The 22,296-nt window shown below is 36.4% G+C and overlaps 2 protein-coding genes across 4 annotated transcripts in view; one reads left to right on the forward strand and one right to left on the reverse strand.

Moving 5' to 3' along the window:
- Nucleotides 1–1,351: 1,351 nt before the first annotated feature.
- On the forward strand, nucleotides 1,352–6,646 carry sra1 (steroid receptor RNA activator 1). Of its 2 annotated transcripts, XM_039663559.2 has the most exons (6): nucleotides 1,352–1,464; nucleotides 3,334–3,450; nucleotides 4,804–5,018; nucleotides 5,885–5,993; nucleotides 6,296–6,486; nucleotides 6,579–6,646. In XM_039663559.2, exons 1-5 carry the CDS (start codon nucleotides 1,440–1,442, stop codon nucleotides 6,469–6,471), a joined length of 642 nt encoding a protein of 213 aa, XP_039519493.2. In that variant the 5' UTR covers nucleotides 1,352–1,439; the 3' UTR covers nucleotides 6,472–6,486; nucleotides 6,579–6,646. The 2 variants fall into 2 exon arrangements, with proteins under 2 accessions (XP_039519493.2, XP_039519492.2); XM_039663558.2 differs by lacking the exon at nucleotides 6,579–6,646 and having other exon boundaries at nucleotides 6,296–6,506.
- A 3,739-nt stretch (nucleotides 6,647–10,385) lies between these two features.
- The window catches only part of camk2a (calcium/calmodulin dependent protein kinase II alpha), a 54,623-nt gene continuing 42,712 nt past the window's right edge, over nucleotides 10,386–22,296 (reverse strand). For both annotated transcript variants that reach the window (XM_039663582.2, XM_039663580.2), the window contains 4 exons: nucleotides 19,847–19,922; nucleotides 16,361–16,455; nucleotides 13,998–14,237; nucleotides 10,386–11,000 (listed from right to left, as the gene is read on the reverse strand). In XM_039663582.2, the coding sequence (XP_039519516.1) occupies nucleotides 14,005–14,237; nucleotides 16,361–16,455; nucleotides 19,847–19,922 (404 nt within the window). In that variant the 3' untranslated portion in view covers nucleotides 10,386–11,000; nucleotides 13,998–14,004. The remainder of the gene's footprint in view (nucleotides 11,001–13,997; nucleotides 14,238–16,360; nucleotides 16,456–19,846; nucleotides 19,923–22,296) is intronic.

Raw genomic sequence — 22,296 nt, forward strand, 5'->3', positions numbered from 1 at the left:
TGTGTGATTTATTATTAAGTACTGCATTATTGATACTTAAGTACATTTTCATTGTCACTGAATTAGTATGTTTTTTGGGTTTTTTTGCTGATTTTATAAAAGTATTGTAAAATAAATAAAATAGGGTGGACAAAACGACAGGGTGGACGAGTGATATGAAGAATAGATGATTTCCCATCTCTCACATTCAACAGTTACTTTATTATTTGCTTGATTCGATTAGAATATTCCCTTAAAGTCGACATGAAAATCAAAATTTACAATTCTTTTTTTATATACGTAATATTGTAGTGTTTATTATAAATTATTTATCTGTGCTCTTATTTTTTTTTAATTCACGTGCCTTCATATTCATAGACAATTAAAATAATAGAGGATGTCACTCGCTTGCCCAAGTTGTTTTCCCTGCAAAGATGTGATGAGAGCTTTATATGACGTCATTTCATTTTTCCAACAGTCATTTTACAGGAAAGTCGAATATAACTGGGTTGACAAATTGAGGGACTAGCCAAGAACCTTTTAATTGCTTAATTAAATATATTAATTGAAAAGAATAATTATATAGCCTACATTAGAGAAACATTATTAATAATATGCCAAAAATGTAAAAAAAAATAAAATAAAAATAATAATAATAATAATAATAATAAAAAAGATATCCTAGTATATATCATGAAATTGGGCCTGGGGACAACAAAAATGTATCTATGAGGGTTCAATATGCTGTAAAATGTCTCAAATTACGATATTTTTAAATCTACTTCAATATACTTATTATTCAAATTGTCTTATTTATGATTAACAGCTCAGTTCAATATTTAAAGGCAGTAAGATTTATGTGACACAAAAGTCACCGAATCCGAGGAATGACGACTGAATCCACTTTTTAACGGTAATTTGTTTTATAACATGCTAATATAAATGCGGAATCAATGTATGAGGAGTCCTGTGGACATTTGTCTTGTTTTACACTTACTTATTTTTTTATTTTTTTAACGACTGAGAAAAAAAATAATAATAAAATGTGCTAGTAACATAAGAAGAAGAAGGGGGTGTATTTTTGTAATATTTAAAAATATGTTGGAAATTAAATTGCGAGGATTGCAAATGAATAAATAATATCGATTCACTATTTCCCTATCTCGCCATTAGGTGGTGAATTCGTGTATGAAAACCATTTTTTTACAGTCTATGAAAACTAACACTGATGAAACAGAGCGGAATGATGTATTTAAACGTAACCCAGGTGTTTGGACTCACCCTGTGCATTTAAATATATATATATATATATATATATATATATATATATATATATATATACACATATATTTAATTATAAAAAAAAATTACCGGTGACTTTTATTTTGCCTTTGCAAAATTGAGTTGTTGCTGAGCTCACACGAATCTTCTTCACACAGTGCTGGAGTCTCTAGGCTGCTATGAATGATCGGTTTGTTAAACCAGGTAAGATATAAATAATAGTACATGTATTTATAACCTTATAATTTACAATCTTACATATTATGTGTCGGTGTCACATATTCGTGTGAGTAATCAGCAGAAGTTAATGTTGTCAACACGGTGTCCACCTTCACTCTCATTCATTCCTCTCAACTTTTCGTGACATTACTGTGAGTTGTAAACAAGGACACGAACAATCTAATGCAGAAAACCGCGATAGAACAAGAATCAACTTAATACGCATTGATTATTAAAGAAATGTGTGTGAGAGTGTTTCCATGCGACAGCTCGTGACGTGGCATCTGGTCTCAGTTAAAGACACATAAAAACACGAGTCTGTAAACTACATTCATAAAACACAGCAGTGTTGCCTGGTCATTAAAAAAAACATACCCGAGCTGAGGGAGATAACCAGCCCAACATTGTAAAGTTCAGTGCGATTCCCTCCCAGAAAATAGTGTTGCTTTTTACTGCAGTTTCTTTCAATGTTGTTAAACAAATGAATGCCATGATTAAAGGGTTAGTTCACCCAAAAATGAAAATTAAGTCATTAATTACTCACCCCCATGCTGTACCAACCCCGTAAGACCTTCGTTCGTCTTCGGAACACAAATAAAGATATTTTTGACTGGCTCTTGACGGCCCATAAAGTCATTAAAGAAAAGGTTTGAATATTCCATGTGCCTACAGCGGCTCAATTATAAGTTTATCAAGCGACGAGACTACTTTTTGTGCGAAAAAAACAGAAATAACGACTTAATTCGACTATTCTATTACTTCGTTATGGGCACATGCGCGAGAACTGAGAGGACGTTCTTCTCCTTCGACTAACTTTTGTTACCTGCTGCTCCGCTTAGGAGTTTTACCGCCCCCTACCGTATAAGATGATGATCCATATATAAGGCGCTCCGGATTATAAGGAACACTGTCGTTTTTTGAGAAGATTAAAGGCTTTTAAGTGCACCTTGTAGTGCGGAAAATACGCTAATTGAAAAGCGTATGTACAGCGCGCATCTTCCTCTGCTTGTAAACAGAAAGTTTTGCGCTTCCAGCTATATCAGCACATCATCTTATACGGTAGGGGGCGGTAAAACTCCTAAGTGGTGAGCAGCCGGTAACAAAAAGTAGTCGAAGGAGAAGAACGTCCTCGTCTCAGTTCTCGCGCATGCGCCCATAAGGAAGTAATAGAATAGTCGAATTAAGTCGTTATTTCTGTTTTTTTCGCACAAAAAGTATTCTCGTCGCTTGATAAACTTATAATTGAGCTGCTGTAGGCACATGGAATATTTAAACCTTTTCTTTAATGACTTTATGGGCCGTCAAGAGCCAGTCCCTTAGGCAGGCTATGGAAGAGTGATCTCTCAGATTCAATCAAAAATATTTTTATTTGTGTTCCCGAAGATGAACGAATGACTTAATTTTCATTTTTGGGTGAACTAACCCTTTAAGTTTTGCCCGATTACTCTGCCTTAGTGTGTGTGTGTGTGTACACACTCAGCTACAGAACTTTTAGTTCCCAAAACTTAATGAAAAGTCCTAATAATAACTATTAGAGCAAGTTCTCTTAAGGAGGTGGTTGCAAAAAATAATAAATAAGCAAATAAAAAAAATAAATCCACAAAATTCTACATAAATAAATATGCATATTCCTGCATAAATAAATATATAAATATGCATATTCCTGCATAAATAAATATATAAAATGAATATTTTTGGACTGTTTTATGACAGTCCGGATCCCTTATTGAGTGCAGAAGAAGACTAAATGAGCTGAGGGTTCATGATGTTCAGTGGACACAGAGAAGTCTTGTTTTCACTGTCTGTTGTGGAAAATCCTGTAAAGTTGCTCAGATAATGTTGCTTTCTCCTCAGGCAATCAGGAGCATGGCTGGAACGACCCGCCGCAGTTCTCCTACGGCCTGCAGAAAGATCCAGGAGGACCGAAGCGAAATCTTCTCAACAAGAGGGTACATGCGCCCCAACTCACAGGTCAAGATGATTAAACCTCCTGATTTGGAATTTTGTATCAAAATTTATAGGAAAAGAAAGAAAAGGTGTTTGTTTAGGCGTGGTTTGTAGGGAATTACACACCTGCGCACACACAAACACGCATAACTATAGAATCAGTTTAGCGTTTATCACAGGTTCTGTTTAGAGAGAACGGTGTCGTGTTAGTGGACCCTAATTTAATAACAAATGATCATTTCAACGGAAGTGAATCAATCAAAACTAACTTTATAGCTGGAAAATTACATTATTCAAGAACTGCTATAAAACCAAACCAATCTCTGTTACCTTAGATTATATTACATTTATCTCTGTAAAGCTGCTTTGAAACAATCTACATAGTTGAAAGCGCTATATAAATGAGGATGACTTGACTTGATTCCCCTCTTTACATGTTCGCAACAAATGACTAATTGTATTTTTTGCCTTGGTTGCCTATCTTTTCTTGTTTTTTTGATTTGATTAAAAAATAGAACTAATTCATCACAAAGTTGTCTGTTTAATCTTGATTAATAATATTATAGGTGCTATTAAAATCCGTATGGCAGTCCATCTCATTGGTTCAGTTGTAAAATAAGTACTTCAATTAATAAAAAAAAAAATGGAAATATAAGCAAATTTTTTTTACCTCTATTGGTATTGCTTTGTGTCATGGTGCTCAACTACGTTTGGTTATACGGGGTGTGTACGGACACTAAAACTGTTCTCCACAGCATGCTACAAGGTACATGTACAAAGCACATTCATATTTTCTTGTGGAAATTGTTACACATGACTATTTGGCCTTATTAAGAGGATTTTTTTAAACCTCAAAATATTAGCATAAATGTAAAGTTTTTTTATTATAGGGCCACGTACTACGGAGGCGTTTTGCATTCACTTGAAGAAAAAAAATCTGCTGTTTTTCTGAATTACTGAGTTAATTTTTCATGAGAAAAAAAATTTGCTCTGTTTTTCTGAATTAATGAGTTAATTTTTCATGAGAAAAAAAGTTTTTGCTCTGTTTTTCTGAAATAATGACTTAATTTTTCATGAGAAAAAATTTTTTTGCTCTGTTTTTCTGAATTAATGAGTTAATTTTTCGTGAGAAAAACAAAGCAAAACAAAAATTCCATGAAAAATGAACTTGTTAATTCAGAAAAACAGAGTAGATTTTTTTTCTTCAAGTGAATGCAATACGCCTCCGTACCATTCTGGATGTATTACAAAAAAAAAAAAAAACACTTTTACCACAGACAATACATATTACGTGTAGGGATGAGAAATGAGATAAGAAAATTATTGATTACAAAGTTTAAAAAAAATCTCAATAGAGTTAAAACATTAACCCTGTAGGTTCAGGATCGGAGACGCTGTTGACCCCAGTGGCGGGGATCACGCCTCCCCGGGGAATAAACCCTCCTCCTCCTCCTCTGGACAGCATCACTCCTGCTCACACCTGTCCCAGAATCCCCTCTGAGGGAAGCGCAGAGCTGGAGACGGAGCCTCGCATCGAGGACGTGCAAGAGCCGCTGTATTGGGCGTTGAACGCATGTAGACGTACTGTGAAGGTAAAGTCATTGTGTGCCGTGTTGAAAATAAAGTTCAAAACATAAACCAATGGGAGCAAAATTACTAAGAAATGATTTTGGTTCGGCACCAGGGCTCGACATTTCAGCTGTGCCGTGTAACACAGTCACTCCTGATGGCTACTTTGTATATTATATATACTTTTTTCATTTAAAGTCTTTTAAAAAGGCATCTGAAATATGAAACTAAGTGCAGTGTTGTCAAAAATATTGATTTTTTTTTATACATATCGATACTGAAATATCTGAAGCCCTTCCAATCCTCATTATCCACAGAATAGATAGACCTGCAGATTTTGCTCTCAGACTCAAAGTTTGCGCTCATAAAGCCACTAAATTGAACTCTTTTTCGCTGCTTATGCGCTTAAACACACAAAATAATGTCAAAATGCTGGTTTTGCTGAGTGTTCACATAAACACAGTCAGTTTTAAGTGAACGTAAACCGTTGAGAAGGAAACGCATGTGTGACAGTGAATCAGCTCTTAAAGTGACAGTAGCCTAATAAACCTGCTACCAAATTATGAGGTAATATTAAAAATATCTATAGGGCAGTTTTCCCCAGGGTATTGATGTCAAAATTGTGGCCAATGAAAATGCTGAGTGGCTGTAACTTGGAAAACCAACACGGAAATGTATTGTTTGGGTTTTAACAATATAAAACACACACAGAGTTTAAAGTTTAGAACAAGTGTGCCAGTCACGTAACATAAAGGAAATATCTTTCAAGAAAGAGTCTAGTTAGTCAGGGTTGTCTAATCCTTGAGCTGCGACCAGATTAAACACACTTTCAGCCAGCTGTGGATGTTCCTGTCGTCTCCTTGTGACTGTCTTCTTTTATTTTTTTCAGAAACAGATCTGTGATGATGTAGAAAGGCGTCTGAAGCTTTTTGAGGACATGTGGAAGAGTGGGAAACTCTCTCCTTTGGTTAAACGGAGGATGCATGGATTGTCCCAAGGTGAGTCAGTGTTGTTCACTTCTGTTCAGGGGTAAAACACGACTTGTACATTATCTATCTATCTATCTATCTATCTATCTATCTATCTATCTATCTATCTATCTATCTATCTATCTATCTATCTATCTATCTATATGTGTGCATCTAATCTTGCTGATGAGCGTTCACAGTTGAAAGGCCGTTGGTTTCTACTGGGCTACTGGTAATGCTGCAGAATTGAAGACATTATTGAAATAAACTGTTCATTTATTTCGACTGCAGTAAAAGTGAGTAAAAGCATACTTGGATGTGCTTCCTTTCAGCCGTGAAGAGCAGAAGCTGGGACGCGGCGGATGAGGTTCACCGCGGGCTGATGGTGGATCATGTGGCGGAGGTCAGCCAGTGGATGGTGGGAGTCAAACGTCTCATCGCTGAAGCTCGAAGCCTGGACCCACAACCGCTCAACAACTGCACTGAGGATGCACAGCTCACAAACTGATTTCTCTTAACTTATGTAAAGTTTTCTATAATCCATCTTAAAAAAAAAAAAAAAAAAAAAAATTCCATTTCCATCTAGTTCATCTAATATTTCTTCTATTTTTGTAGGGTGGTGTTGGGGAACAATTCTTTCTTTCAGACCTCATCGTGATTTTTCTTTGTATTTTGAAACAGAATTTGTTAAAAATATAGGCATTATGTATCTTACTACTGTATATAAAAATCAGCTTTTAAAATAGGGTTGATTTCCAACTCTTTCAGCCCGAATAAAGCCCTCAAGCTCGACTGACAAGGTATTGAATTTGTACTATATATATATATATATAAACAGATTTGATCAGTACGGTTATAATGTGCAATAAAGTTATGTTGAAACCTACCCTATTGTTTTGCAGTATGCGTCTCATCAGCTCTATAGTTAACTCTACTGTATAGATTAAAGAGTCGGACTTTCTCAATCGCTGCTTTCGAAAAGTCCCACAATGCACTGTGAAAACCAGGGAACATTGATGCTCACAATAATTTAAAGCTCAATAATATTTTATTACTCACTCATTCTCTTCAAATGCTATTGAGCTTTTAATTATTGTGTTGTGTATGATCATATACACTAGTGAAAAACAGAAATATATACATATTGAAAGTTTTAAATAAATATAAAACATTTAAAAGGTGTGCATCATGCCTGACACCTACATGAACATTTACAGTTGGTTTAATGATTGTCTTTCTCTTCAAATGCTATTGAAGTCAGAAACCTGTACACGTTTGTAACTTTAAAGACCGTCCCTAAATTTGCGAATATCGAACGTCCAACACTAACCAACTTTATGTCGTATTTAGGGTTGGGTATCGTTTGAATTTGAACGATTCTGATTCCGATTCCGATTCCTTGTTTCGATTCCGGTTCCCAACGATTCTCGATTCCGATTCTTTTAAGAGGCAGGGTCAAAAAAGTTTAGCTAACCTTGCTAACCAACAGCCTTTCTGAAGGAAATACTCCTTTTGTCACAAATTTTGCATTTTGCCGAGATTTCGTTATTTTTAGAAAAGTGAAGCCACACTTTGGACCGCCGACGTAAGCTACTCATGTTCGACTCGCGCGGTTATGCCAACACTTCCGGTAGACGCTTCTTCCTTGGTGTTGTTCAGCGGTTTCTTCTTCCGCTCGGCGGACTGTGAATATCGAAACTAGGAATTGAAATTTTTACTTTTGAACGATTCCGGGACAAATGAAAAGTTAGTCCCGGTTCCAATCGATACTCGTATTCAGTCGTATTCATTTTAGGACAAAATGTTGCAGGTCAAAGTAACAAGCAAAGTATTTAATACTTCAAGTTACATTCACATCATTATCAGTGTAGTGATTACTGTCCTTACCAGTGCACAGTAAATACACAGATCTCCACCTAGGGAGCTAGCGAGGTGATTGAGACGCCCTCGATGTTCCCGTGTTGATAGTGCAGTATGTTTGGGGGAAAAAAAATAAAATAAAAATTGAACTTTTTTACGAGAGGTTCTCTCGTACTGTGTAATATCTTACACTAGGGGAAAACCTCCTTTCCTCGAGAAATTGAAGCCAAAAAAAATTATCCTTAATTTGCAAATTTAATTTGTTGCGGCAGCATGCAGACATAGGCACGGCGGCTTAGCTTGCCTATTGGCTGTCCTGCGGCAACTGCAGCAGCCTATCGAGAGCGGCCCTTTGGCGACGGTCCAATGGGGGTGCTTCGTGCCCATTGCGTCACGCTCCCGCCAAAGTGGGTGTGGCCTAGCCCTAAACATATCTCGATGGGCTGTATCTCCAGCTATGTTTATATGGCTAGGCCACGCACACTTTGGCGGGAGCGTGACGCAATGGCCACGAAGTGTCCCTATTGGACCGTCACCAAAGGGCCGGTCTCGATAGGCTGCTGCAGTTGCCGCAGGACAGCCAATAGGCTAGCTAAGCCTATGCCTATGTCTGCATGCTGCCGCAACGCGTTTTGCAATAATTCAAAATTCCCCTAGCGTAAGATATTACGCAGTACTCGTTCCTACTTCTAGAGAGAACTGAGGTTACATTAGTAACCGAGTACGTTATAACTAAAGTAACTACATGTAACGTGTAACAAGGACACTAAGGTCCCGTCCACACTTCTGCGTTTTCGTTTAAAAACGGAGACTTTTTGCTACGTTTGCACCTCCCGTCCAGACTAAAACGGGAAAAACGAAGACCTAAAACGGAGAAGTTTAGAAACGCTGCAGCTGCGTTTTGCATTTTGAATCTTTTAGTGTGGACGAGACAAAGCGGTGGAGTTTAGAAACGCTGACGCAGAGGCTGACGCTCGGCTCTATGATTGGGTGTCATCAGTCATGACGTATCCTTCCCTGATTCGCCAACCACTGTTTACACCGGCACGCGCATGCCCAGTGTTGGTGAATGGTCACGTGATCCGCGTTTTCAGTCGTTTTAATGTGGACGGAGATCATTTCTAATACGCAGATAAAACGCTGGTGTGGGCGGAGATCGTATTCGCTTTAATTCTCCGTTTTTAAACGAAAACGCAGTATTGTGGACGGGGCCTAAAATAAAGTGTTAGCATGTAAGGTTTAGTTACATGTAATTATGCGTAATTTGCTGTTATCCCTGAAGTAACCGCATGTAACGTGTTACCGATGCACTCCTGAAAACTTGCCAACAAAGAATAATTCACAACAAATAAGCAATGACAACTACAACACTTTGTAAAGCACTTTTATTTATAAGCCCGGTTGCATTAGAGCCAAACTGCAAAAAGTACATTTTACTCCGAAAACAATCATCGTACCCACCCACTTTTGACAATAGAAACAGCATGCCTCAACAAAACACAGTATATACGTCAAAAACTATCAAAAGATGCTGATATGCCTTTCATAAACTGTGCTGAAACATTAGAGAAGACGGCGAACAATGAGCCGTGGTTTTCCATGCATTTTAATTTATTTAATATTTTCTTTTAGGTAAATAAAGAGGGAATCATTGAGAAACTTTAATAATAATTGAATCGTTCGTATATATTACGAGCGAACTTAGTCGGATATGCAACAAGTATCCTAAACGTGTTTTAGATTTAACTAACGAAGTGTTTTCTGTTTATGGAGTTATGTCAGCCTTATGAATAGCGCTTTTATACAGCCATGGCCAAATCTAGATCAAATAACAAAAGAATCATGCATACAGTCATCACATTAACATTCTTGTGTTACAAAATAAACACTAAGCAATATTTGACAAACCTGACTAATCAGCTCATACTACTAGTAAAACGTAAATGGTTTAATAACTCTAAACATATATTAATCTGTGCATGTAAGATGCCAAATGTGTTAATATAGCTTACAAATTTTTAGATAAGACAGAAAGACTAAGTTGAATAGCAGATATTCAATACTCCAATAGTCTGAATACAATATCAACAAGTTAAAACGCTATAAGTCGTTGAGCATCACTATGTCCACCTTATTCCTTGAATCTTTTAATAACTGCGACTCCATTGTACTTGTTAATAAATATGAAAGCACATTTGTGAGTGATTAACGCCTTCTGTTGTCAAGTGTTTTTAACAACAATATCAGTAGATGAGCACTTCCCTCTCTGTTCCCTCTCTCTCTCACACACACACACAACATGCCCCCATTGAATTTTGAATAGACGTTAAACCTAGACATCGAATGCACCCTTAAGAGCTTTTATGACTTCAAGAGACTTTCTTTTGTTGTTAAAAGAAAAAATCCCCGAATCCTAAAATACAAAAGGAAGAACAAATACACCAGCTCTACTGGAAGAACGTTATCAAGGAAAAGAAAAAAGGTCTGGCATGCAGAAACTGTAGCCCCACAATGCACTGCGGCTCGGGTCGGCGAGCTCTCTCCATCTGTCCGTTCTTGCAGTGCGCGTCGTTTCTTCTTCTTTTTTTTTTTTGCGCAGTCATCGATGCAGCTTTGATTTCCATGGCTAAACGTATACCGAAATTCACTGTTGTTCGATGTGCGTGATTTGGAGAACAAGCCGTTCATTGATATTCACATGAAAACTCATTACAATATTCTTACACGTGTGGAGTTTCAAATATCTAAATTTTTTTGTTTAACAGCAAATTAAAATAATACATGGGATTTATTTGAATACAGGCATAGGAGAGAGAGATTGAAAAACGAATGTCTAAATGTTTACCGATTAAAAAGAGTATATAGATACCCGTGTCCTTTTTTATAAAATCCTCTTCTGGAATGCAGTGCTTGCTCCATCCTTGTCCTTTGTCCAAGCACACTTATGGTGGAAACATGGTGGCTAATTTTGTAAACATACCCAAACTACTGAAAAAATGAACACCACACAGCACAAAGTGGCTTCATCATAGTTTATCCATAAAGAAGTGTTCTGAGCAATGAGGAGTAAATGCCGATGTGAATGTGATGACACTAAAGCCAATGAAGTTCAAGGAAAAGATGAGAAGCTCGGAGCTTGTACATCCTCAAGTGATCCTGCAACTGTGATGTGTTCAACTACGACAGAAATAGAGAGAGAAGTCAGTATGCAAACGGAGCTAGAATATTGTTATGAATATTAATCCACAACATCAGAATTGCGTGATATAAAGTCAGAATTACGAGATGTAAAGTCAGAATTACGTGATATAAAGTCAGAATTACGAGATATAAAGTCAGAATTGCGAGATGTAAAGTCAGAATTACGTGATATAAAGTCAGAATTACGAGATATAAAGTCAGAATTGCGTGTTATAAAGTCAGAATTGCGAGATATAAAGTCAGAATTACGTGATATAAAGTCAGAATTGCGAGATATAAAGTCAGAATTGCGAGATATAAAGTCAGAATTGCGAGATATAAAGTCAGAATTGCGAGATATAAAGTCAGAATTGCGAGATATAAAGTCAGAATTGCGAGATATAAAGTCGCAATTGCGTGATATAAAGTCAGAATTGCGAGATATAAAGTCAGAATTGCGAGATATAAAGTCAGAATTGCGAGATATAAAGTCAGAATTGCGAGATATAAAGTCAGAATTGCGAGATATAAAGTCAGAATTGCGAGATATAAAGTCAGAATTGCGAGATATAAAGTCAGAATTGCGAGATATAAAGTCAGAATTGCGAGATATAAAGTCAGAATTGCGAGATATAAAGTCAGAATTGCGAGATATAAAGTCAGAATTGCGAGATATAAAGTCAGAATTGTGTGATATAAAGTCAGAATTGCGAGATATAAAGTCAGAATTGCGAGATATAAAGTCAGAATTGCGAGATATAAAGTCAGAATTGCGAGATATAAAGTCAGAATTGCGAGATATAAAGTCAGAATTGCGTGATATAAAGTCAGAATTGCGAGATATAAAGTCAGAATTGCGAGATATAAAGTCAGAATTGCGTGATATAAAGTCAGAATTGCGAGATATAAAGTCAGAATTGCGAGATATAAAGTCAGAATTGCGAGATATAAAGTCAGAATTGCGAGATATAAAGTCAGAATTGCGAGATATAAAGTCAGAATTGCGAGATATAAAGTCAGAATTGCGTGATATAAAGTCAGAATTGCGAGATATAAAGTCAGAATTGCGAGATATAAAGTCAGAATTGCGAGATATAAAGTCAGAATTGCGAGATATAAAGTCAGAATTGCGAGATATAAAGTCAGAATTGCGAGATATAAAGTCAGAATTGCGAGATATAAAGTCAGAATTGCGTGATATAAAGTCAGAATTGCGAGATATAAAGTCAGAATTGTGTGTTATAAAGTCAGAATTGCGAGATATAAAGTCAGAATTGCGAGATATAAAGTCAGAATTGCGAGATATAAAGTCAGAATTGCGAGATATAAAGTCAGAATTGCGAGATATAAAGTCAGAATTGCGAGATATAAAGTCAGAATTGCGTGATATAAAGTCAGAATTGCGTGATATAAAGTCAGAATTGCGAGATATAAAGTCAGAATTGCGAGATATAAAGTCAGAATTGCGAGATATAAAGTCAGAATTGCGAGATATAAAGTCAGAATTGCGAGATATAAAGTCAGAATTGCGAGATATAAAGTCAGAATTGCGTGATATAAAGTCAGAATTGCGAGATATAAAGTCAGAATTGCGAGATATAAAGTCAGAATTGCGAGATATAAAGTCAGAATTGCGAGATATAAAGTCAGAATTGCGAGATATAAAGTCAGAATTGCGAGATATAAAGTCAGAATTGCGAGATATAAAGTCAGAATTGCGTGATATAAAGTCAGAATTGCGAGATATAAAGTCAGAATTGTGTGTTATAAAGTCAGAATTGCGAGATATAAAGTCAGAATTGCGAGATATAAAGTCAGAATTGCGAGATATAAAGTCAGAATTGCGAGATATAAAGTCAGAATTGCGAGATATAAAGTCAGAATTGCGAGATATAAAGTCAGAATTGCGAGATATAAAGTCAGAATTGCGAGATATAAAGTCAGAATTGCGTGATATAAAGTCAGAATTGCGAGATATAAAGTCAGAATTGTGTGTTATAAAGTCAGAATTGCGAGATATAAAGTCAGAATTGTGTGTTATAAAGTCAGAATTGCGAGATATAAAGTCAGAATTGCGAGATATAAAGTCAGAATTGCGAGATATAAAGTCAGAATTGCGAGATATAAAGTCAGAATTGCGAGATATAAAGTCAGAATTGCGTGATATAAAGTCAGAATTGCGAGATATAAAGTCAGAATTGCGAGATATAAAGTCAGAATTGTGTGTTATAAAGTCAGAATTGCGAGATATAAAGTCAGAATTGTGTGTTATAAAGTCAGAATTGCGAGATATAAAGTCAGAATTGTGTGTTATAAAGTCAGAATTGCGAGATATAAAGTCAGAATTGCGAGATATAAAGTCAGAATTGCGAGATATAAAGTCAGAATTAGACGTCTGGGAATGTCTGGGAAATGCAGTAATCCAGTGCTGGGAAACTCCATCGTATATATATTTTTTATAACAGTATAAATATTTTTAACCCTTGGTCCTCTTAGTGTAGCGGTCAACTTTTTTTTTTTTCAATTAAACGAATGTACTATATTTTTAAAAAAAAACTTTAAAACTTAAAAAAAAAAGTTGAAAAGTTTCTAAAAGAGTTTGGAACATAACCTGCTGTAAAGTTTGAGGTTGATGTCTTTAAAAAAAGAGTTTTCAGTCAGATTATGTTTGTGTGCAGTACCGAACGCGTCCACTAGATGAACTTCCCATTCATTTCCAATGCGCTTATTTCATTTTCGACCCTTTCCATTTTTTAATCGTGAACCATAATTTAATTTTTTGTGTTAACTGACCAGGTGTGAAAACTTTTACCAAGTTTCGTACCATTCCGATGAAGTACGAAGTAACCATTTTTTTGGTTAAAAAATTATCGAAGAATTCTTTTTATTAAGATAATGATCATTCATTCCCAATGAAAATGAACAAGAGTACAATCAGTGCCTCTGCACCTTTAATGCCTTGTTTCGATGACAAATGAATTGTGATATTCTTACCTGACTATTATTTAGTGATGGCAGACGGAGAGCCTGAGCGATGGAAATGCACTATCTGCCACTTGCCGTCTTTACGGTGCCAGATCCGCGTCTCCTCTGACTGGGCGGTGCACGGCATCCCGTTCGTGTCGAGATACTGCGTGATGCGGATGTAGGCGATGCAGGCGGCGTCTTCTCCAATCAGGTGGATGTGAGGGTTGAGGATGGTGGTGTGAACCGGTTTGCTGTTCTTGGACCACACTGTTTAAAAACAAGCAAACAAAACCACCTTTTTCTTACAGATATCTCTCGAGAGCTGCTACATACTGTGTGGATAGAAACGCTTGGAGGATCCAAATATTCAGACTGTGTAATTAGGTTAGCATAACGTTGCTGGAACGTTATCTTAAGGTTAGCATATCCTTTGGTTAGCATAACATTGCTGGAACATTATCTTAAGGTTAGCATTACATTATCCTTAGCTTAGCATAACATTGCAGGAATGTTATTTTAAGGTTAGCATAACATTTTCCTTTGGTTAGCATAACGTTGCTGACGTTGCTGGAACGTTATCTTTAGGTTAGCAAAACATTATCCTTAGGTTAGCATGACGTTGCTGGAACATTATCTTAAGGTTAGCATAACATTATCCTTGCGTTAGAATAACGTTGCTGGAATGTTGTCTTAAGGTTAGCATAACATTATCCTTAGGTTAGCATAACGTTGCTGGAATATTATCTTAAGGTTAGCATAACATTATCCTTAGGTTAGCATAACATTGTTGGAACGTTATCTTTAGGTTAGCATAACATTATCCTTAGGTTAGCATAACGTTGCTGGAATGTTATCTTAAGGTTAGCATAACATTATCCTTAGGTTAGCATAACATTGTTGGAACGTTATCTTTAGGTTAGCATAACATTATCCTTAGGTTAGCATAACGTTGCTGGAACACTACCCAGATAGCACAAGGCTGTTTGATGTCCTATTTACATCTGGAAGACGTATTTTAAAGAGTGTTTGCTCATCTGCAAGACGTCTATAGGACGTTTCCTGTCAGATGTAAAATAGACGTTTATAAGATGTCAGTTTAACGTGCATTCTAAATCATTACATCGTAGAGACATCTTCTAAACGTCTATTTGACATCTGTAGGAAACGTCCTATAGATGTCTTGCAGATGAGCAAACACTCTTTAAAATACGTCTTCCAGATGTAAATAGGTCATCAAACAGCCTTGTGCTATCTGGGTATCTTAAGGTTAGCATAACATTATCCTTAGGTTAGCAAAACGTTGCTGGAACGTTATGTTCAGGTTAGCATAACATTATCCTTAGGTTAGCATAACGCTGCTGGAACGTTATGTTCAGGTTAGCATAACATTATCCTTAGGTTAGCATAACGTTGCTGGAACGTTATCTTTAGGTTAGCATAACATTATCCTTAGGTTAGCAAAACGTTGCTGAAACGTTATCTTAAGGATAGCATAACATTATCCTTAGGTTAGCATAACGTTGCTGGAACGTTATGTTCAGGTTAGCATAACATTATCCTTAGGTTAGCATAACGTTGCTGGAACGTTATCTTTAGGTTAAAATGAACAATGTTATTTTATGTTTTTTTGTGAAAATGGGAAGACTTGATAACGTGTATTTGTGTTTAATTTTAATTATTACAACCATTTAAATTACAATGGGTTACCATTGTGGAGAAGAGTGGAGCATTTTGTTTGGCTGTCGACTGATTTATTTATTTGACCTGTTTGGTTGAATGAGCATGTTACTCTTAGCAGTCAAAATGCTAATATGTGCTACTGCTAGCATATAGCTGGGTATAGCCTATTCATTTAAATATGTGTCACTCAAATAAATGAATTATTATTGGATGAATGAATATAAAAAATATCTGAATCATGTAAGGAAGCCTTTAAAAAATTCACATTGAGACTACTTAAAAAGGGTCGCTTAAAATGACTTAATTCCATTATGTTGAAGTTACATGAACAAATTATGTTTGTTTAACATAAACCGATTATGTGGAACCTGTTGACGAAAAAAATAATAATTAAAGCCAAAATATATATATTTTTAGTGCATTGACTAATGACAGTGAATATGATCCAGTCACTGTATCATACATCCGAGAAAGAAAGGCTTCAATAGCCCAACATGCTGATACAGTAGTAAACTATGTGAATTACACAAAAGAGTCTTATATGCTGGATATTTTCTTTTTTTTAATTCCAAATATTGTGAATCATTGTATGAATGTCACAATTAAACACCACATCACATACAGCTTTGACAAATTAGGCAGAAGTTATTTGTAAATTTGCATTTGATTAATATATTATGTATTGTATATTATGTGGTGTATCATCTTACAGTTTTCAAAGTAGAAGCGGTGGAAGTCCAGGCCCTCAACCAGGTTCCCCAGAGCCTCGGGCTCAAACGCGGTCACGCTGGGGTCACACATCTTCCTGCACACACACATCACTTCCTGGATCACTCACAACACACACAGTGCTTCAGATATACACAATTATTTGAATAGTGGATTTGAGAGTTTAAACCATCCTGATGCATGTCTGGGACACAGCCAACTAATATGATAATCAAGAACATGATACCATAGCTGTGTCTGAAATCGCTCCCTATCCACTATATAGTGCACTATATCGGGTGTCGGCCATTTTGTAGTGGTGTCCGAATTCTGAGTGAACGACATCATTCCAGCTACATTCATTCACTACTTTTACCCACAATCCTCTCTGAATTCGAGTGTACATTCGATGTACACTTGCTGAAGCCCTATTTCCCACAATCCAATGCGGAGAGAACTGAGCGCGTATGAAAGTTCGGCGCGAGCAAGTTTAAACCAGAAATTACATTACATCCAGTGGAGGATTTGAAAAATATCCGTTAATCGTCGTTTTGAACATAATAACGGTCGCCGGAGGGCGCTCGACGACACGTCATCTGTGAACGTGAGAGTTAATGTACAATTTCAGTCGATGAAACTACAAAGCTGGCACGGAGGTATAATTACAAAATAAAGTCATTATGATTGTTATTGTTGTTAATATTATTTTATAAAGTAGGTAATGTAAGATAAAAGGAGTTTTATCAGTACGCGTGACGAAGCCTTTTCTGCGACAGCTCCAACTCTCCGACGCACAGTGTAAACGTCAGCGTCCGAATTCACTCACTTCATCTCGTTCACTCCTTGCAGATATAGTGCACTCAAATGCCATATATAGGGATTAATGAATGAGTGACGAGTTAGCGATTTCAGACACAGCTCATGAATACCATATATGAAGAATCCCTTGGAACATTTGATACATTTACAGAAATTGACTGAACTTGACTAACGAAGGAGTTTCACACATCTCAGATGACCAATCAAACCGTTTAGTCAAAGAGCTGCAATTACATAGTAAATCTATCTACAGTAATACTGTGGGTTTGACTGTAACATTTGAGTAAGTCTAGTCATTGATGATTCCCCCCTCCCCTTTCTGTCAAATACCATACCTCTGCATAGGGGTACATGTACCCCACAACAATGAAACCACAACAATATATTGAACTTGTGGAGATTGGAGGTGTGTTCATGTTGTTTTGAGAATGTATTTTCTTTTGTATGGAAGTTACTTTATGTGTGTGAATGATAATGTCAATTCCTTGGCAATATGTGCAATGTGTGATGTCAAATCTTGGAGGCTACTCTTACCCTAAAATCCAAAACAACTAAAATTTCACTTTTATACACAATTGTATTCTGTTAGCTAGACAACAAACATCACAGTAACCATTGTCAATGAAGGACTGGGCTAAGACTGAAAGGTGGACATAAGGGATATTTTAATGGTCTTCTGCCATAGTGACAAAACATCTAAACATTTTGGCTTGCAGTGCTTACACAATGCCAAAGGGACTAAGCATTTTGGGGGCACTGACTGGTTAAATGAGAAGGAAATTTAGTTTTGACACATGAGTGAACTGTTTTGGGAGAGGTATGAGCTTTTGCAGATGAACCATGGTGTTGTGCACGTTATTTAGGCAAAAGCACCAAGAGTGTTGAGAACGTCCGGTCTGTTTCGAGAAATCAGCCAAAGCAATTGAGAAGGATCTTTGCCATTTTGGGGGGCACTGACTCTTTATATGGGAAATGAATTTAGTTTTGACACATGAGTGAACTGTTTTGGGAGAGGTATGATGATCTTTTGCCATATGATCTTAGAGTTATGAGAATGTAATTTCTGTTTCAAGAAATGAGCCAAACCAATGGAGAAAAACTGTAATACTGTGGATCATGTATTCATCATAACTCACTCTCTTTAAAACTGGTTTCCATTTAATTTTGTATGTAGCTGACAGGAAGTGAGGCTGGATCTGCACCATTGGCTGAGAAGAGTTGGTCACACTTTACTTGTTGAAGGGGTGTGAATAAGACTAATGACACCTTCATAATCATCACATGACATATGTTATGAATATGAAAGAAGCTTTATGCATGTTTATGACAACTGTCATTTAGTTTCATTCGCTCAATTATCACATTTCGATGCAAATATGACATTGTTTGAGATGTCTTTGTTATGACACCTTGACATAAACCAATACATCATAACCTGTCAGTGTCTTTGTCATGACAACTTGACATTACTAAGACAACACAACCTGTCATAAACATGATGAATGATCAAACTTAAGAAAGCACCTAGATTTATAGGTTAACATTACATTAAACTGTCAGGTGGTTGGTTTTGACATTGGCTGTCATGAAGCCATTATAACATTTTAATGATAAATTCAATTTGTACCACTGTAGTTGAGGTCACGAAAAATATTCATGTTATAATGCCTCATGACAGCCAATGTCAAAGCCAACCACATGACAGTTTAACTTAGTTTTATGTCAAGTTGTCATGACAAAGACATCTCAAACAATGTCATATTTGCATTAAAAATGTCATAAACATGCATAAAACCTCCTTCATATTCAAGACATACTGTATGTCATGTCATGGTTATGAAGGTGTCATGTCAGTCTTATGCACACCCCTTCAGGTAAAGTGTTACCGAAGAGTTTTAGTACAGCGCCACCTACTGTTCAAGAGACTATTTGTCCTAAAATCTCAAAGTTTTCCTTGGATCGTGCTGAATCAGGTGATGTCAATACCTCAGCAATTTTATCTCTTCGCCATTTTGAATTTCAACATAAACTACAACATATTTGTAACGCGTTGATGTGCTGAAATGAAACTCGGCACTGCGCTCTAAAAACACCGGAGAATTTAGGGAATGCTAAATTGACCTAAAAATCAACAATTGAAGAAACAAAAAAATGATGCTACCACTCCTACATATTTTGTCAAGTTCTTACCAAATTTCATCTTGAAGCCACGCCTAAAAAATTTTTCCAGGTATTGTGTACCACACGATGAAGGACAATGGCTTTTTCAGGTAAATTCTGACTGGCTGTCAATGGTTCATTGTATCATTCATCAGCTGGAATAAAAAGCTTTATAGTTATTGTGATTAGAGTTTGTTTTACAGTACATGTACTTACAGTGTATTTACCCAAGAAAGTACTGGTGATATAAGGTAAATACATGGGTTAAGGTTAGGTTTACGGATCGGGGTTAGTACCTAGTATTTATTGTAAATGCTATAACAAGTACATAGTGTGTAAAAGCAGACCAGGACTTCAGTTATCATTGAAGTTGGTGTGAACAGGCCTTTACAGACGTTAAGAAAAGCATTACGACTGACCCGGTCTCCACTACAGTACATTCATATTTAATGATTGGCAAATGCAAATGTTGAAGGGCTGGATGAAAAACTAATGGTGCCCAAACTCACGTGTAATTCTCAAAGTCTCCATTGCTGATGGCTTCAATGAGTTGCTCAGTTACTTTGATGATCTCTTGCTTCCTCACTGCAAAGAACAAAGTTTAATATTTTAGATAGGTTTAAAATATTATAATATTAATATTCTAATAACAATATTTAGGTTTTCAGTGGTGCCGTTTGCTTTAGATCCCACTAAGGGTTGTTTTTTTAAAATGATGATTTACACTTAAGTTAGGTTCAAAATTGAGTTGAAATTGAAATAAGTATAATCATTATCTTTGGTTAGTATGTCAAGTTTGATAAAAGTACCTGATTAATAACCAATGCCTAACCAATAATAGTTAATATAAGTTTACAAGGTCCACTTTAGACATTCTGCTAACTAGTAATAAGTAACTCGTCAACTACATGTCTCTCATTAGAGTAGTAGTAGACTGTTAAGCGTTTGTAGAATAAGATGACATGTATTTGCAAAGTTACTTATAGTTAGTAGAATGTCTAAAGTGGACCATCAGAATAAAGTGTAACCAATTAGAATTAAAAATGCATATATGAAAAATAAGACCTGATGTCATTGAGTCATGTGTGTTTATGCTACTATGAGAAGAAACGCTACAAATTTGTGGGTGCAGTTTGCAAAACTGTGGGAATTCAAAATTAAGATGAATATGTTGGCACGATTTGCTAAAATGAGAAATGAAACAGTTTATCAGTGTGTGAGCAGAGCTGAGAAAAGCTTACATGACGGCAGAGGCTATTTACACCTAATGCATCATGATTCATTTTCAACCATTCTTAGTGTTCGTGGATCTGTAAGTATTCTATCACCACAATGATGACGTGTGTTGAATGGACAGCTACGTATATGCAAATAAGAACTGCATCATGAAGTCAGGATGGGGCTCATTTCGAAACAAGACATTTTTTTATGCATGGTAGCAAGACTGGAAAATCTGATTTCTCACTTTATGTCTCATTTGCTTGTAATGGTTTGGGATGTTGAAAAACAGGACACCCTTAGCCCAGTTTAATGAGACATTTCTTTTCCAATGGGCAGGCAAGCAAGTTCCCAATAAATCAGCATTTGTTTAAAACTTAAATAAATATACACTGGATATATTCGTGTTATTATTGCATATTATTTTAATAATGAGATACAGTGCAAAGAAATGGTATTTTTTAAGTCTTGCCATATATTCTCAATGGGACAGAAGCCTGGGCTTTGACCGTTTTAAGACTTCATGTTCGGTCTTAAAGCAGGTTTTCCTCTACAATTTCCCTATAATTGACTCCATCTGGGTGGATGGATAGACGGATAGATGGATATACAGATGGGTGGATGGATATACGGATGGATGGATATGCGGATGGATTGATGGATGGATGGATGGATAGAAGTATCGATGAATGGATATACAGATGGATGGATCGATAGATAGGTAGATGGATGTACAGATGGATGGATGGACAACGATGGATGGATGGATGGATGGATATATGTATGGGTAGATGGATGGATGGATGGATAGATAGGTAGATGGATGTACAGATGGATGGATGGATGGATGGATGGATAGATAGGTAGATGGATGTACAGATGGATGGATGGATGGATGGATGGATAGATAGGTAGATGGATGTACAGATGGATGTACAGATGGATGGATGGACAAAGATGGATGGATGGATGGATATATGTATGGGTAGATGGATGGATATATGGATGGATGGATGGATAGATAGGTAGATGGATGGACAAAGATGGATGGATGGATGGATGGATGAATGGATGGATGGATATATGTATGGGTAGATGGATGGATATACGGATGGATGATATACAGGTGGATGGATGGATGGATGGATGAATGGATGGATATATGGATGGATGGATGGATGGACAAAGATGGATGGATGGATATTTGTATAGGTAGATGCAAGTATAAACGGATGGATGGATGGATATACAGGTGGATGGATAGCTGGATATACGGATGGATGATATACAGGTGGATGGATGGATGGATGGATGGATGAATGGATGGATATATGGATGGATGGATGGATGTACAGATGGATGGATGGATGGATGGACAAAGATGGATGGATATTTGTATAGGTAGATGCAAGGATATACGGATGGATGGATGGATATACAGGTGGATGGATGGCTGGATATACGGATGGATGAATGGATGGATATATGGATGGATGGATTGATGGATGGATGGATAGATAGATAGATAGATAGACAGACAGACAGACAGACAGACAGACAGACAGACAGACAGACAGACAGATAGATAGATAGATAGATAGATAGATAGATAGATAGATAGATAGATAGATAGATAGATAGATAGATAGATAGATAGATAGATAGATAGATAGATAGATAGATAGATAGATAGATAGATAGATAGATAGATTGATAGATTGATAGATAGATAGATAGATAG

The sequence above is a fragment of the Pimephales promelas genome, chromosome 19 (assembly GCF_988280905.1).
Source record: "Pimephales promelas chromosome 19, fPimPro1.hap1.1, whole genome shotgun sequence".
NCBI lineage: Eukaryota > Metazoa > Chordata > Actinopteri > Cypriniformes > Leuciscidae > Pimephales > Pimephales promelas.

Coding starts and splice junctions, on each gene's coding strand:
- sra1 (XM_039663559.2), top strand. CDS start 1,440: ATGAATGATCGGTTTGTTAAACCAG. Junction 3,451..4,803: donor ACATGCGCCCCAACTCACAG/GTCAAGATGATT, acceptor TTAACCCTGTAG/GTTCAGGATCGGAGACGCTG. Junction 5,994..6,295: donor GATGCATGGATTGTCCCAAG/GTGAGTCAGTGT, acceptor GCTTCCTTTCAG/CCGTGAAGAGCAGAAGCTGG.